Below are 17,097 nucleotides of genomic sequence, written 5' to 3'. Positions count from 1 at the left end.
GTAAATAAAAGAGTGAAAATTAGTTATAAAAGTCCCCAACGGAAAAACACCATTTAAGTGTTCATTTGGTCATAGGCTGATGGCAATGAAGCCACTTAATGGTTGTATTCAGGTGCCAAACAAACACTAGAGTGACTTTTGCTAAATGAACAGATGATACTAAAATGCTAATGATGTGTTGATATGACTACAGGTAGGGGTCCACAGTGTCGCTGTGTTTAGCTTGCTATGAGCTATGGGGTTGCACATTGATATAAAACAAGGATGTCTGCAGTCATGCGTCATGAAATCCATTGAGGTACCTATAGATGATTAGTAAAGAGCTATAAGGATTTCTGTAATTAGAAGATAAGGAGCCACAATGTGCCTGATGTCAAGTGGCACAAATTCTTTGGATGAAAAGAAGGAAGAGAAGCATTGACAGCAAGGTATAATTGTCCCATATGAGTCTCCATAGGGTCATAGGCAGCATCCAAACAGAGATGACAAGTAGTTCTACGGTGTTGGTGGCTGGGTGATAAAAGAGCTCCAGGAGTGCCCAGAGAAACAAATGGATGTCAGTTGTCAAGTGAGAATGAACAGATGAGTTGTCATTTCAGGGGCTGCATTCTTGAAAGTTGTATTAGAAAACCAATTACTCATTTATTTTAGTAGGTGTACAAAAATAAAGGTATATCCCTTCATACGTGCAAAGTTTACATCAGTCTCATATGAGAATTTTAAAAGCAGAAAACAGTTTATTAAATTCATAACAAGAGGCAAAGAGGATGGAAGATGCAGAACCTGATAGAATACTATCAAGTTTAACCTGCACATATTTGAAGAGTGTATTAAAGAATATGTATATGAAAACAAAATGAAGAAGCTTTAAACTCTCCTCTTATGAACTGCTGCACATTTCCTGCTCAAGATATGTTTCAGCTGCATTGGAAATCAGAAATTGTGTTGGTGGAATAGTGGGGTGCAGAGGGGAGGGGTGTTATTGCACAGACGACAGAGCTGCCAGTTGATCTACCAAGAAAAACTTGCAAATAAGTTGCTATCCACCTTACTCACCAACTAAACCCCCACCCCCACCACCTCAGTCTGCCGTTCCTGGCAGTACGTGGCTGTGCACTTTTTAAGGAGTGATGTTTAAAATGCCGGCTTGACGGTTGAGCTCTTGAGTCACCCAGGAGTCAGATTAATGAAGTGCCTCTGTCAGTCCGCAGTGGCATGCTGAAACTCTGTTTGATGTGCTCATAAATCAAGCTGACAAGCCTGTTACTTCGCTAGCTTAACGCACTCGACTGAATCTAATGTAAACAGAACGCAGACACAATGTGTTAAAGAACTTGAACCGTGTCACGGGTTTGGAGGAAGGAGATGGGGGGTGGGGGGGGGGGGTAAGGGAGAACTAGGAGGAAGCTGAGGATAAAGCTGCTCATCCACATACTGTAGGAGGAGGGGAAAAAGAACAACAGCCTCAAGCCACACCCTCTGACACTCCCTCCTACTGGGCAAATGCTCCATTAGTCAGCACACCGGCTTTATGCTTTAGTCAGTCACCTCAACTGGACAAGTGTCACTTTCTTCCCATTTTTTCATTTATGCCTTAATTTTCATCTTTGGCATAAAAGTTGAGGTTTACTTATCTGATTACTGCAATATGCAACAGGTTAGCAGACAGTGTGCCCCCTAGTGTCTAAAGTTCAAGATTGCTGATATAGACTCCCATTAGGTGACCCAGAATAAGTCACACAACCTTCCAGTGTTGCAGTTGTAGAAATATGCAAAAGTTATTACATTGTGATTAACTTTGGAGTTAAGTGCACATTAATAAACATTTCATGGAAAAGGATACCTGAGAAGTAACACTGTCTCATTAAAGGTGGATGCTGGGGTTCAAAATAATTGTTCATTGCCATTTGCAGACTCTTTATGCTTGTAGATCATATACTATAAGACAAGTAACATGTTTCTTGCCACCCACTCCTTTCTATCCAAACCAAAGTGGAAGGTCCTGGCATTATTGTTTCCACACACCAATACTTATTTAAGCACTATGAGCTTGGCAAAGGTACTATAGAAATGTGTTATTATTTATTTATGTACACTCACTGAACAGATTATTAGGAGCACCTGTACAACTGCTTATCCAACATGTACACTTGAATTATCTAATAATCCGATATGGCAGAAGTGTAATCCGTAAAATTATCCAGGTACAGGTCAGGAGCTTCAGTTAATGTTAATGTGGCATGATTATTGGCACCAGATGGGCTAGTTTGAGTATTTCTGTACCTGCTGATCTCCTGAGATTTGCATGCACAACAGTCTTAAGAGTTTACTTAGGATGGTGCGGAAAACAAAAAACATCTAGTGAGTATCCGATCTTCAGACAAAAACACCTTGTTGATGAGAGGGGTCAGAAGATAATTTCCAGATCGGTTCAAGCTGACAGAAAGGCTATGATAACTTAGATAACCACTCTATACAACTGTGGTTGGCAGAAAAGCATCTCAGAATGCAAAGCACGTCGAACCTTAGGTTGGACAGCAAAAGACCATGTTGGGTTCCACTTCTGTCAGCCATAAACAGAAAGCTCAGGGTGAAGTGGGCACAGGCTCACCAAAACTAGACAGATGAAGACCAGAAAAACATAGCCTGGTCTAAAGAATCTCGGTTTCTGCTGAGGCACACAGATGCTAGGGTCAGAATTGGGCGCCAACAGCACGAATCCATGCACCCAACCTGTTTTCTGTTAACAGTCCAGTCTGTGGGTGGTGATGTAATCGTGTGGGGTATGTTTTCTTGGCACACTTTGGGCCCGTTAATACAAATCAATCATTGCTTGAAGGCCACATCATCACTGAGTGTTGCTGCTGATCATGTACATCCCTTTATGGCCACAGTTTACCCATTTTCTAATGGCTATTTTAGCAGGATAATGTTAAAATAAAATATCATAAAGCAAACTGGTTTTGTGAACATGACAATGAGTTCGGCATTCTGCAGTGACCTTCCAAGTCACCAGATCCAAATTCAGTAGAGCACCTTTGGAAAGTCGTAGAACAGAAGATTCACAGCATGAATGTGCAGCTGACAAATCAGAAAATATTGCATGATGCAATCATGTAAATATGGACAAGGGTCTCAAAGGAATGTTTCCAATATCTTGAGGAACCCATGCCATGAAGAATTGAGACTGCTATGAAAGCAAAAGGTGGCCCTTCCCAGCTTTAGTATAGTGTTGCTATAAATTTACTAAGTGAGTATTAAGTACAGTTGATTCTGTATTTCTATATTTTCTACGCATGAGTCCTGAAAAGTGAATTTTCTCCTTCGTAATTACACATAGAGTCAGTGATGGAGACTGCAGAAGCTGATGGTAATCAAACCTTCCTATCCCATTTTGTAGTCATCGAGCAGGTTTTCAGTTGGAACAATAGTTTTTATTTTGTAGAATTTAGAATGTTTACATTTTGCCACAGCATTTTAATTTTCAGTTTGAACAGCATGACAAAAGTTATATAAAAAAATCTTTTTGGGAGGGTCAGTAGTTGGTTTTGCTGCCTCACATCTCCAGGAGACTGAATTGAATTCCATACCAAATTGGTGTCTGTGTATTTTGCACATTCTCCACATATCCATGTAGTTTTTTGTGTAGATATTGTTTTCCTTCAACATCCCACCAATGTGTTGATCAGGTTAAATTGGTACCTCTAAACTTTTACTGTGTAAATGAGTTAGGCAGTGTCCATGTGTTTAAAGATTGCTGCTGGAATAGTCTCTGGTTTACAAGTGATGGTGTAGTAATAGAATTGGGACCAGAATTTACAGTTTTGTGCACCACAAACTATTGTGTCAGACGCAGGTATCCTTGTGCTGTATATTCCAACACATTAGGCCTACCAAACCTTTTTTATCTGAACAACATTCAACAGATATAGTGCATTTTTCCCTTATTTCTTCATTGTGTGCAGTGTCAGATTAAGGTTCACTTGAGGTTGCACGGTAATTTAATGGAAATTTTAAATGGAAAACGTAATAATTTATGAAATGCATTTTTTGTAATCACAAGGTACTTTACAGATATATCACTATAGTACAGTTGTTCACAAATGTAATTTGTGCATGCTACAGTTATTTCTGTGCTTCTACAATTATGACCCACATAGGAGACATGACTCTTTCAAGGTCACATAAGGAGTGATCCAGCGGAAAAGCCACTGGGCGTCGCTTTATTATTTAAAAAGTGCAAACACAGAACAATAATATTTTAATTTTACAAGAACCATTAAACAGTAATTTGAACATTTAGAACTGGTGAATTGTTTGGTCTTTTTGGATTGTCTATATGTAGCATATTTACACCTATCTTCTTATAGACAAACATGTTCATTCTTCTCAGACAGAATGAAAACAGTTTCACCGAAGGGCTGTTTCCCGACTGCCACGTCCACAGATAAAGCAGGAAGTGTCAGAGGGCAGTAGGGCAGGAGAGACTACACCCAGCATCAGAGAATAAACAGCCCTCCACCCAGTCTCTCTACAAGCAGAGGACTTGCGGCAGGCAGCAAGCATGACCCCCCGTTCCATGCTCCCCTTCCTCTACCAGATGCTGATTTGCAACCTGATGCTTTGGCAGACCTGCTCTCCATCACTTTTCTGTGTCTTATGTTAAGGATATGCTTGCTAAATGTGACATTCAGAGCTTTTCCTGTCGAAACTTAAAACACCAGAACCCGACTTGTGTCACTTTGCTTTTCCTCCATTGTGCTTTTGTTTTAAATAAATAAATAAAATGATCTTCTAACATTGCAACCCCCACACTCTTGCAGTCTAAGAGAGCTACCGCACCGTTACTGTAACAAGATTAATGTAAAAAATGCTGCTGTTTAAGCACGCAGGATGTACTGACAGACCAACTCCTGTCTGCATCTCGCAGGAAGTGGCCTCTGACCATTTCTCTCCAGACAGCTTGTCTCAGAAAAAAGGGTTTCTGTTTTTGACAAGATTAAGAAACTAAAATTTTCTTTTTCAATCTTTTCTTCTTTTCTTTCATCCTAGACAAAAATCAAAAGCCAAAAGGCCACTTGGAGTAGCAGTCCAAGGAATATTTATGAAAAATGTATTTTCTGACCAATTACTAAAAGAAAGTGTTCTAAAAGTTTATAGATGAGTAGCATGTGAGGTAATCCTTGTTCAGCACAGAAGGAATTGGCTTCATAACCCGTTGCATGTCATGAACTTGAAATAGTTAAAAGGTTTATTTGTCTGTTAGAGCATGGTGATAAAATTATTTCAGTTTGGTAATCATCGGTCCTGGTGGGCTGTTTATGAGCAACCAGCATGAGCCAAGTAAAATTCATTATGTGCCTGTGTTTTCGATAAGATCCTCAGAAAAAGCAGCTGAAATGACACTGAAAATGTATTTTTAGCAAAGTCCCATTGGTCAGCCATGAGAGGAAATGGCAAAAGGTGAAGAGAAACTGGGTTTGCATTGGCATTGAAGCTGTCTGTATTTGGTGCCAGACCTTTGAAAGTAACAGGTCCAAGAACCAAACTCAAGTTCCCCTATAATAATTAACCGTTTGAAAGCTTGGGTTGAAAGAGTGAACATATGCAGTTCTGATTTTGATCGTCTACCAGTGTGGCGTAGATGCTAAAGTTTGAAGCATAAGCTGCTGGTTCAATATCCACCACTGATCTACTTAGTGACTTTGATTTTGCCAGTTCTCCAAATGAGAAAGTATGGAAATGATTATACTACATTGGTGTGGTATTGATTATAGAAACAGACTATATAACATATAAAGGCTTCCAGTTCAGTGTCCATCTCCTTTGTACTGTGGCTAACTTAACATGGAGAATTTAAAGCAAAACATAAGATAATTAAGGACATTTTAATAATGAGAGACCTCTTTAAAAGTCTCCAAAAAAGGTTGAATTACCAAAGCCAACTCAAGATGCTAGATTTAGTTTTTAAAACTCCAAAGATAAGTCAAAAATCTGAAGGACCTTTACTTAAATTATTCCAGACCCTAACAATGCAAAAGCACTAGTTAGCCAATGAATGAATGAACTTTACTGCTAACCCAAGAGACAGTCAAAATGAAACAGATTTTAAAACTGAGAATGCAATGACGGACCTACTCGGAAAGCAAGGAGCATACAGCCTGGAAGAAGCTAGCTAAAGCCATAGTGAAAAGCTGTTGGCAGGCAGGTGTGTTTTACAGACCCATCAGGTAACTGTGGCCCTAATGACCACTATACCTAAGTGACCTAATTTTATAAGGATGCCCCACCTTTACAGATTCTGAGGGTAATGGGCCAAAATGATACAAAAGTGAAGGCAAGAACCAGAGGAAAATAAGAAGTACAAAACAATGAAAATAAGGATGAGGAATGGATGTAGTCCTGACAATCAGTGTGTTGCCTCAGAAGGCAGTATTTTAAGGAAAACGTATCAAAATATTACAATTTGTGCCAAATTTGTAATTGAGAAGTCAATCTTAACTATTAGCAAACCCTTAAATTTTAGTCTGTGTTTAAAGTAAATTGTTCTGTAACCACAGAAACAATGAACAGTCTCAAGCAAAATCTTTGTTAATATCCGCCAATCTCAGATGGCTGAGAGATGCCCAGTGCTGACCTTCTATCCTGTCGCAGCAATGATGTTTCTGGTCATGCACTGCCTGGTCATGTCCTTAGCAACCTCATGGCAACCGTAAATAAAACCTATTAACAGATAAGGTGTGGGGGACAAAAAACACATAAAAATATGTAAACTAATTTTAACAAATTAAAAAAAAATCAGATTTGTTTTCGGGACTAATTAGGAATGAAGAATGCTGGAAAAAGGCAATGTTAATATAGCAAAAAAATGTCACAACATAATAATTATTAAATATACCTGCTTCTGCTCCATTTGTAAAAATAAATGTAAATACTTAAGAATTATGCTATATCTGTATACCTGTCAAGCACCTTGGGATGGAGTTCCCTGTAGTAAAACACTATTGAATATAAAGTATAAAATGTGTAAACCACAAGGTTGGCAGTTAAGCTGTCACAACTGACTCATGGCATGGCCCTAGAGTGAATTTTTTAACCTATCGATACTCAATTGGTAGGAGTACAGAAAAATTGCACAATGAATTTCTGGTTTATAACTTATTTTGATCAGATAAATAAGTAACAGTATGCTGGTTTCATAGTTTTTGAATAACTTGTTTTCAAAACACAATGCTTGCTATTCATGTGATTTGATGCCACAACCTTAAAGTTTCATGTAGACATGCATTTGAACAAATCTGCGTGTAATAATAAATATAATTTGTACATGTGTTTTTGTTTGTTTTATTGTTTTTGACATCCAGGTTTCATTTTTGAGATTCAATTTTTATTTTGATCTGATTTAGCAAGGTTAATTTCATTGCTTTTTCAGTTTTCTTTGTTTATGTGATGCCATTATGATTTGTCACTTGACCTCGGTGTTGCATTTGTTGATATTATAATTGTGACCCTATAAATATGCAACAGTTTTAGGATGCACTGTTCCTCAGTGGATAAGCAGGATCTCATTTCTTATAGGACAGTTAGCTTACTTTCTAAGTAGTCTCAAGTGTTATTTTTGTTTGACTTCTTTGTTTGACCAATGACTTCTTGTTAACATCTTGCTCTTTGATTCCTGGTTGCTTGGTTGTACAGTGTCTGATCTCCTACATTTGACCCATTTTTGTCCCTTATGACAAGTTTGTCTGAGAAAACAATCTCCTCTTCTTTTTGTTTAATCCTGAAAATCCTCAGATACCATAAGTGCCTCATAGCCCTGCTGCTAGGCTTGGATAAGTTCCTGTACACCAGTGAGGAAAAAAACTAATGTAAAGTTTGTGCTGAGTAGCACTTTGAATACTTAATACCATTCACAACAACCTTCCCAAAATAGTACTATGCACAGTACACATTTTTCAGTTCTTAATATAAGTAATTTATGTCTCTTATTCAGTGCTACTTGACTGTGCCACCAACTGCAACTGGCACCAGTAGGTCTGTATAGAGTCATAAGAATTTAAAGAGTGATTGTGAATGTAGTTGTTACTGTGCCTTTTACATTATTTTAAACTGTATAATTATTAGAGCAGAAGACGAGCAAGACTCTGCCAGGAGAAACTTAGGCTAGTTAGCTGTATATTATTGTCCTCATCCTTTATTGCTCCTCACTAGGACTCCAGTCTTGCAGAATGAGGATCTGGGAAAGTTAAGAGCACATGCTAAAGTTAAAGACTATTACATTTTTTGCCGTCAGTCCTGCAATGAGTGAAGTTCTGTTCACCCTTTCTTGTTGCATCCTTCCCATTTAAAAGGCTAGTAGGTCAGTATGTGTAAGCTCGCTACAAGCTTAGTGATGTTACAGGACAGAAATGTCAGTTCAGTATCACTTTTGAATTTATGTACATTAAAATTTACTTAATGCTTATTGTAACTATGTGTATTTTGTCTATTTATGCAATTATTAGTGTTAGAAAATTGGCAAATAAAGCACATACAGGTGCTGGTCATAAAATTAGAATATCATGACAAAGTTGATTTATTTCAGTAATTCCATTCAGAAAGTGAAACTTGTATATTAGATTCATTCATTACACACAGACTCATGTATTTCAAATGTTTATTTCTTTAAATGTTGATGATTATAACTGACAACTAATGAAAGTCCCAAATTCAGTATCTCGGAAAATTAGAATATCAATTAAGACCAATGCAAAAAAAGGATTTTTAGAAATGTTGGCCAACTGAAAGGTATGAACATGAAAAGTATGAGCATGTACAGCACTCAATATTTAGTTGGGGCTCCTTTGGCCTGGATTACTGCAGCAGTGCGGCGTGGCATGGAGTCGATCAGTCTGTGGCACTGCTCAGGTCTTATGAGAGCCCATGTTGCTCTGATAGTGGCCTTCAGCTCTTCTGAATTGTTGGGTCTGGCATATTGCATCTTCCTCTTCACAATACCCCATAGATTTTCTATGGGGTTAAGGTCAGGCGAGTTGGCTGGCCAATCAAGAACAGGGATACCATGGTCCTTAAACCAGGTACTGGTAGCTTTGGCACTGTGTGCAGGTGCCAGGTCCTGTTGGAAAATGAAATCTGCATCTCCATAAAGTTCGTCAACAGCAGGAAGCATGAAGTGCTCTAAAACTTCCTGGTAGACAGCTGTGTTGACCTTGGACCTCAGAAAACACAATGGACCAACACCAGCAGATGACATGGCACCCCAAACCATCACTGACTGTGGAAACTTTACACTGGACCTCAAGCAACGTGGATTCTGTGCCTCTCCTCTCTTCCTCTAGACTCTGGGACCTTGATTTCCAAAGGGAATGCAAAATTTATTTTCATCAGAGAACATAACTTTGGACCACTCAACAGCAGTCCAAAGGCGAGACGCTTCTGACGCTGTCTCTTGTTCAAGAGTGACTTGACACAAGGAATGCGACAGCTGAAACCCATGTCTTGCATACGTCTGTGAGTGGTGGTTCTTGAAGCACTGACTCCAGCTGCAGTCCACTCTTTGTGAATCTCCCCCACATTTTTGAATGGGTTTTGTTTCACAATCCTCTCCAGGGTGCGGTTATCCCTATTGCTTATACACTTTTTTCTACCACATCTTGTCCTTCCCTTCGCCTCTCTATTAATGTGCTTGGACACAGAGCTCTGTGAACAGCCAGCCTCTTTAGCAATGACCTTTTGTGTCTTGCCCTCCTTGTGCAAGGTGTCAATGGTCGTCTTTTGGACAACTGTCAAGTCGGCAGTCTTCACCATGATTGTGTAGCCTACAGAACTAGACTGAGAGACCATTTAAAGGCTTTTGCAGATGTTTTGAGTTAATTAGCTGATTAGAGTGTGGCACCAGATGTCTTCAATATTGAACCTTTTCACAATATTCTAATTTTCCAAGATACTGAATTTGGGACTTTCATTAGTTGTCAGTTATAATCATCAACATTAAAAGAAATAAACATTTGAAATACATCAGTCTGTGTGTAATGAATGAATCTAATATACAAGTTTCACTTTTTGAATGGAATTACTGAAATAAATCAACTTTGTCATGATATTCTAATTTTATGACCAGCACCTGTATATATTAAAGCTTACGTGGAGTTTATGTGGTGTTGCAAAAGAACAAAGCTTTACAGTAACATTCATCTCTAAAGTTCAAAAATCATTCTTAAAAGTCTATGGCTTTACCTTTTTTTTCTGCAAGTATTTAGCTGACAGTTTTATTCAAAGTAACTTATTAATCAGGATGGAATGATTATTTCCTTATTTCTGCTATTCAATTGGTACTCAGTTAAGTGGCTCACTTGTTCAGTTGGTGGTAGTAATAGAATAGTCAGCCTAGTAGATTTCAGTTAAGTGCCTTAAAGCAAACTGTCCAAATTATTGAAAGCATTTATGACTCTGTTTTGCCACTTTTCTTAACTTACTTCAGGCTATGGTGTTATTTGTGTACTTGTTTTGTAACAATACGATGTGCCTTCCACAGAGCTTGCAAAGTTCACCCACTCATTGTTCACTAGGTGTTCTCCCAGAAAATCTTCTGAAGGACACAGCACTGCCCCATCAATAAAGGATAAATTAAAACATATGAAACTAGACTACAGTTTAATTTGGTACATTTGCTGGCACAATTGAGAATTTTTTCTATTTATTTTTTTTTAATTGTTTTTTCCTTTTAATTTTGTATGAAGTCTGTGCTTATCAAAGCAGTATTAACTACAAAGCAGAAATTAACTCTCTACAGTTCACCATTTCAGTGCAGGGTGCCCTTTGCCATACACCCAAACTAACATTCTCACTTGCTTTTGCCATTAGCAGTGCAGTGACGTGAGTTACTGGGAAGCCCGAATTGTCACAAATGTGTTGGTGGTATAGTCTGTTTCATGGGATGGTCATACTGACTTGCTTACATGTAACTTCTCCAGTATTGTGCTGTAATTGACAGCAAAAAAAAATTAAAATCAGTCCTTCATTTAATTTAAGCAGTGTGTGTTTTTTAGGTTCTTGTCTGATTTTCAGGCCATAAATTTTCAGTAATTTCAAATCACTGCAATGAAACAGTGGGCTCAATGTGAATTCAGTTTGCTTGCTTTTTTTTAAAAAGAAAGGTAGGATCACATCTTATCATGCAATGCAATACAATTTATTTTTGTATAGCCCAAAATCACACAAGAAGTGCAGCAATGCGCTTTAACAGGCCCTGCCTTTTGACAGCCCCCCAGCCTTGACTCTCTAAGAAGACAAGAAAAAACTCCCCCCCCCCCCCCCAAAAAAAAACCCTTGTAGGGAAAAAATTGAAGAAACCTTGGAAAAGGCAGTTCAAAGAGAGACCCCTTTCCAGGTAGGTTGGGCGTGCAGTGGGTATCAAAAATTGGGGGATCATATCATCTTATCATCTTGCCAAAATACAAGACAACAACAGAGGAGTGTTACCTAACATTCAGGGCACAGTTAAGGGAAATTTCCTGTCACACTGGGAAAACTGCAATAGACAGCAGTTAAATAGAAAACTGTGGTGCATAGGTGTGTTTATTTGAATGCATACCTGTTCTTTATTAATTCTACATTTTTAGTCAACACTTTTCCTTTTCTTAAATTATGCACTTACAGGTCTTAAAATACAGTTAGGTCCATAAATATTTCGACAGAGACAACTTTTTTCTAATTTTGGTTCTGTTCATTACCACAATGAATTTTAAATGAAACAACTCAGATGCAGTTGAAGTGCAGACTTTCAGCTTTAATTCAGTGGGGTGAACAAAACAATTGCATAAAAATGTGAGGCAACTAAAGTATTTTTTAACACAATCCCTTCATTTCAGGGGCTCAAAAGTAATTGGACAATTGACTCAAAGGCTATTTCATGGGCAGGTGTGGGCAAGTCCGTCGTTATGTCATTATCAATTAAGCAGATAAAAGGCCTGGAGTTGATTTGAGGTGTGGTGCTTGCATGTGGAGTCAAAAAGCGATTTCAGGGAATAGCATATTAGGAAGTGGAAAACACTTTAATCAATTAATCTTTTAATTTTCCAGTTTGCACTGGATGTCCTTTACAACAAATATTTTCTGTTGGCCTGGAATCAAATATTGAGAGTTTTTAAATGGAGGCATATTTAGTCTACTGTAACTGAAAAATCTGTTCAAATGGCACAGTCATAGTTTGGAACTCAATGTCTGAAAAAGGTAGTGAGACTTGTAAAGTATACAGCCACACCCATTTCTCTCTCCAAATTCTGGAGTTACGAAGGGAGAACTTTGTTTTAGAAGTACTTTTTCATTGTAAGCTATTCTTGTGTCCAGCTTCGTATTTTAGAAATCTCATTTCTTTATCTGGGAACACTGGATATTTTGTATAGAAAAGTAATCTGTGGCCTTTTCCTAGGTAAAAAATCAATAAAATATATTGTCTTTTCAGCTGTCGTATCTAACATAAGTCTCAGAGAATACTGCTTGGATTAGAGATTGTACAAAAGACAGCATAGTACTATTGAAAACTGACACTTGCCTCCATGCTGCATTATATTGAAAGGGGTCATGCTATAGGCTTCAGCTTGGCAAAGATTATGTTTTGAAGATCAAAAAGTATTTTATGAACTTATTGTAATGTGCAAAAAAAATATTGGTTGCATTTCTTTGAATATCTAAATGTACCATTAAGAAGGTTTTACACTTGCATTTATCCATTCATTCATTTTCTGAACCTGCTTATTTCAAGTTACTTTCATGAGGTAGACCCTACACTGAGTGCTTTCATACCTATACCAATACAATTCAGAGTCATGAATTCACCTCCATTTTTGGGATGTGAAGGAAAAACAGACTTCCTCATTTAAAAATACACAGATAAATAAGGAGCATGTATAGTCTACTCACAGAGGCCATGTCTCCTTAAGTTATAAAGCATAGCATCAAGCAAATACAGTGTATATACACTGATCAGCCACAACATTAAAACCACTGACAGGTGATGTGAATAACATTGATTATCTTGTTACAGTGGAGCGTGTAAAAGGGTAGGATATATTAGACAGCAAGTGAACAGTCAGTTCTTGAAAGTAGTGTTTTGGAAGCAGGAAAAATGGACAAGCGTAAGGATGTCAGCAGCAAGGGCCAAACTGTAATGTCTAGATGATTGTGTCAGAACATCTCCAAAACAGCAGGTCTTGGGGGGTGTTCCTGGCAAGCAGTGGTTGGAAGGACAACCAGAGGACAGATGAAAGGGTCATGGGCACCCAAGGCACACTGGGACATGAGGTATAGTGAAGGCTAGCCCATGTGGTCCGATCCCACAAAAGAGCTACTATAGCATAAATTTCTGAAATACTTAATGCTGGCCATGAGAGAAAGGTGTCTGAACACACAGTTCATCACAGCTTGCTTTGTATAGGGATGTATAGCTGCAGACAGGTCAGAATGCCCATAATGACCCCTTGTCTACTGCCAAAACTACCTACATTGGGTATGTCAACTTCAGAACTGGACCATGAAGCAAAGGAGGAAGATGGTGTAGTCTGATGAATCATGTTTTCTTTTAGATCATGTGGACAGCTGAGTATGTGTGCATTATTTATCTGGAGAACAGATGGCAGCAGGATGTACTGTGGGAAGAAGGAAAGCTGGCAGATGCAGCGTGATGCGTTGGGTAATTTTCTGCTGGGAAACCTTGAGTCCTGGCATTCATGCGGATGTTACTTTGACACATACCAACTACCTAAATATTGTTGCAGACCACATACACCCCTTCATGGCAACAATATTTCCTGATGGCAGTGGCCTTTTTCAGAAGGATAATGTGTCCTGCCAGACTGCAAAAATTGTTCAAAAATGGTTTGAGGATCATGGCAAAGAGTTAAAGCTGTTAACTTGGCATCCATACCAGTTCCCTAGATCTCAATCTAAACATCACAATTTAAAGGATCTGCTGCTTATGTCTTGGTGCCAGATACCTCAGGACACCTTCAGAGGTCTTGTGGAGACGTGCCTTAATGGGTCAGAGCTGATTTGGTGGCACAAGATAGATAGATAGATAGATAGATAGATAGATAGATAGATAGATAGATAGATAGATAGATAGATAGATAGATAGATACTTTATTAATCCCAATGGGAAATTCACATTCTTCAGCAGCAGCATACTGATACAATAAATAATATTAAATTAAAGAATGATAATAATGCAGGTGAAAAACAGACAATAACTATGTATAATGTTGAATGTTAACGTTTACCCCCCCCGGGTGGAATTAAAGAGTCGCATAGTTTGGGGGAGAAACGATCTCCTCAATCTGTCAGTGGAGCAGGACAGTGACAGCAGTCTGTCGCTGAAGCTGCTCTTCTGTCTGGAGATGATACTATTAAGTGGATGCAGTGGATTCTCCATAATTGATAGGAGCCTGCTGAGCGCCCTTCGCTCTGCCACAATATTAGACAGGTGGTTTTAATGTTGAGGCTGATCAGAGTGTGTATGTGTGCGAGTAAATATATATATTTATATTTATATATTTATATATATATATATTTATATTTATATATTGTGAAGAAAACACAGACAAACAGATTAAGGGTTGGGGATTCAGTCCCCGGATACTGTAAATAACAGCACAAGTAGACAGTATTCTGAATAATGGTCAGGTTTGTAAAGTACAATCTACAGAGAATGGTGGTAACACGGACATATATTTATGGGTGGTGGGAACGGAAGTAGGAATGCTGGGAGGATAATGCGGAGGATCTTGGGATGGTGGTGACGTCATCTGTAAGGGACCGGAGGTGAATTCACAACACGGAAGCAGCTCAGACGTCTGGACAAGATTTTTGAGATGAATTCAAGGTTTTGTGGTTTTTTGTTGTTCGTCTTTCCTGTTAAAATAAAGAGAGAGGCTTATCACGTTGTCTTAGTCCCCTGTCTTGTGGTTTCGCGCGGCCTGCCCCTTAATCGCTCATGTGTGACAATATTTATAAACACACATTTGTGTATGTATGATATGTAGGGTCACTGGCCTTGCTGATTGGAAATAAGCCCCAGTGGTATTGGTCACACTTTAAAAGGATCAAAGGAGTCTGAGTCCAGGTAGATCAAGAAATCCATAGGACCCCATCTTAAAACAATCTAAGTAGGAAAGAGTAATCCACCACTTATTTCACAGGACATGATTATGTTGGTGGCTTTTACTTAGATTGTAAGAGGAGATAACTCAAGCATTTTTCACCTTTACACTAGCATTAATGTCTAAGTAATTCCAGGGAATGATGGGGAGGTTCAAAACTTAGGAGGGAAACGGCAAGTTGTATAAGAATTCTCTTACATACCTTTAGTTTGGGCACAATGTTTTCAAATAGGCTCCGCTAAAACTTGACAACAGACCTGTTTAGTTAATCCATGTAACTATCAATTGAAGTGCTACACTAAAGGTTTTAATACGTTTAAATCTGTCACCCTCTTCCACCTTTGATTGGATTGAAAGTATGTTTTATTGTGTTTTGGGTGAAGGATGCACCCGCAGCATGCTCTATATGCCATTTTATTTTATTTTGTCATGAGTGTAATGCTGTGATGCTAGCTTTAATGTACAATATGCTGCCCTTTTTAATTATGTCAAGCTTGTGATGCAGTGCAGGAATTGAAGAATGGAGGCACCTCTTCCTCTTTGACCTCTTACGTTTTCTGAGCTAAAAGCAGAAGAGGGCTAAAAGGTTTTCATGCAGCATCCTTTTGTACTCTCCATATGGGCACAGCAGCACACTTTGCTTTAATGTATGGTTCACCCTTCTTGTGTTCTGATTGTTACGTTTATTCTGAGCCCGGGAGATCCCGGGTTATTATGATCTTACTAATGCCATGTAGTTAAATGCCTGTTGAACAGTCATTTTAACACCGTTTATATTCTCTCTTTCTTTTTCTTACTCTCTCTCTCTCCGCCTCTCCTTGTCATCTCCCCTCCCCCACTCTTTCTCCCTCTCTCTCTCTCTCTTCTTCTGTCTCTCTGCTTCTGTGTAGCAGCAGCTGGGAAACAAACAGCTGGCTTTCCAACAGCAGCTTATTCAGATGCAGCAGCTCCAACAGCAACACCTGCTCAACCTGCAGAGGCAAGGACTGGTGAGCCTACAACCCAGTCAGGGCGCCATGCCCATGCAGACGCTCCAGCAAGGTAGGCCAGCAGGCGGGTTTTTGGGCCTGGGCCTATATGCACCCAGCTCTGCCAGCATTTCTTCCTGCCCATCATGTGTACTTATTTATAATGCCTGGTTTTCAAAATAGTTAATAGAATACTACAGTGTGTGAAGAAGATATTGTAAATACAGACGAGGGAGTTTCATGGTAGGAAGTGTACAGATAATAAAACAGGAGTGTTGAAACAGGCTCTGGTGTATCTTGGTCTGACTACAGCATCCACTCCAATACTCAATGATGACTCCTCAGCTTCATCTCTTGCCTGAAGCACCCTACATGTTGTTTGTCATCTTGACACTGTGTCATACTGAGTGTGAGGTCTCCCTGAATGATTCCATAGGGCAGCTGAAGACAAAACACCATAAACATTTGTTTTGTAACAACCCTGAAATTCTGCACTTTGTCTTCTTGAAAAGACAAGTCCCAACAATAAAGCTTTATACATCAGTGCAATGAAATAACTGACCATAGCAGAGAAGGAAGCTATGTGCATGAACCATTAGTCATTGCAGAAACATCTCCAAATTTGATTTGAATTCAGGAACTTTTTGTGAGGCTAGTACAGTATAACAGCTAAGGCACTGAACTACAAATTGCAAGGTTACCAGTACAGTCCCCTCTACTGTCTGAGTACTGAGTTACACCTGCTACTTGTGTATTAAAATTCACCCTGATGTGGGTCATATTAAAAAGCTAAAATGTGTATAGAAAGTTTTTTAAAAACCTGGTTTCTTGACACTATACACAGCAATCTGTCTGTTCTTATGTAAGACCAATCACAGCCACCGCCTTTCAGAACACACTAAATGCCTGGTCAAGTTAACACGTTAAATTAAAAAAATAAAAAATTAATAAACTCTGCTCAATATATATTATAT

General features: G+C 38.7%; 1 protein-coding gene across 2 annotated transcripts in view; it reads left to right on the top strand.

The window, feature by feature from the left end:
- foxp4 (forkhead box P4) overlaps positions 1-17,097 on the top strand; it is a 239,519-nt gene that overhangs the window by 154,722 nt on the left and 67,700 nt on the right. The window contains exon 6 of one of the 2 annotated variants that reach the window (XM_028796682.2): positions 16,049-16,196. In XM_028796682.2, coding sequence (XP_028652515.1) covers positions 16,049-16,196 — 148 coding nt within the window. Of the gene's footprint in view, positions 1-16,045; positions 16,197-17,097 lie in introns of both variants that reach the window. The other variant, XM_028796680.2, reaches the window with a different exon arrangement.

The sequence above is a fragment of the Erpetoichthys calabaricus genome, chromosome 3 (genome assembly GCF_900747795.2).
Source record: "Erpetoichthys calabaricus chromosome 3, fErpCal1.3, whole genome shotgun sequence".
Lineage (NCBI taxonomy): Eukaryota > Metazoa > Chordata > Cladistia > Polypteriformes > Polypteridae > Erpetoichthys > Erpetoichthys calabaricus.
The sequence above is the reverse complement of the archived record's forward strand: the minus strand, read 5'-3'. Positions and strand labels throughout refer to the sequence as shown.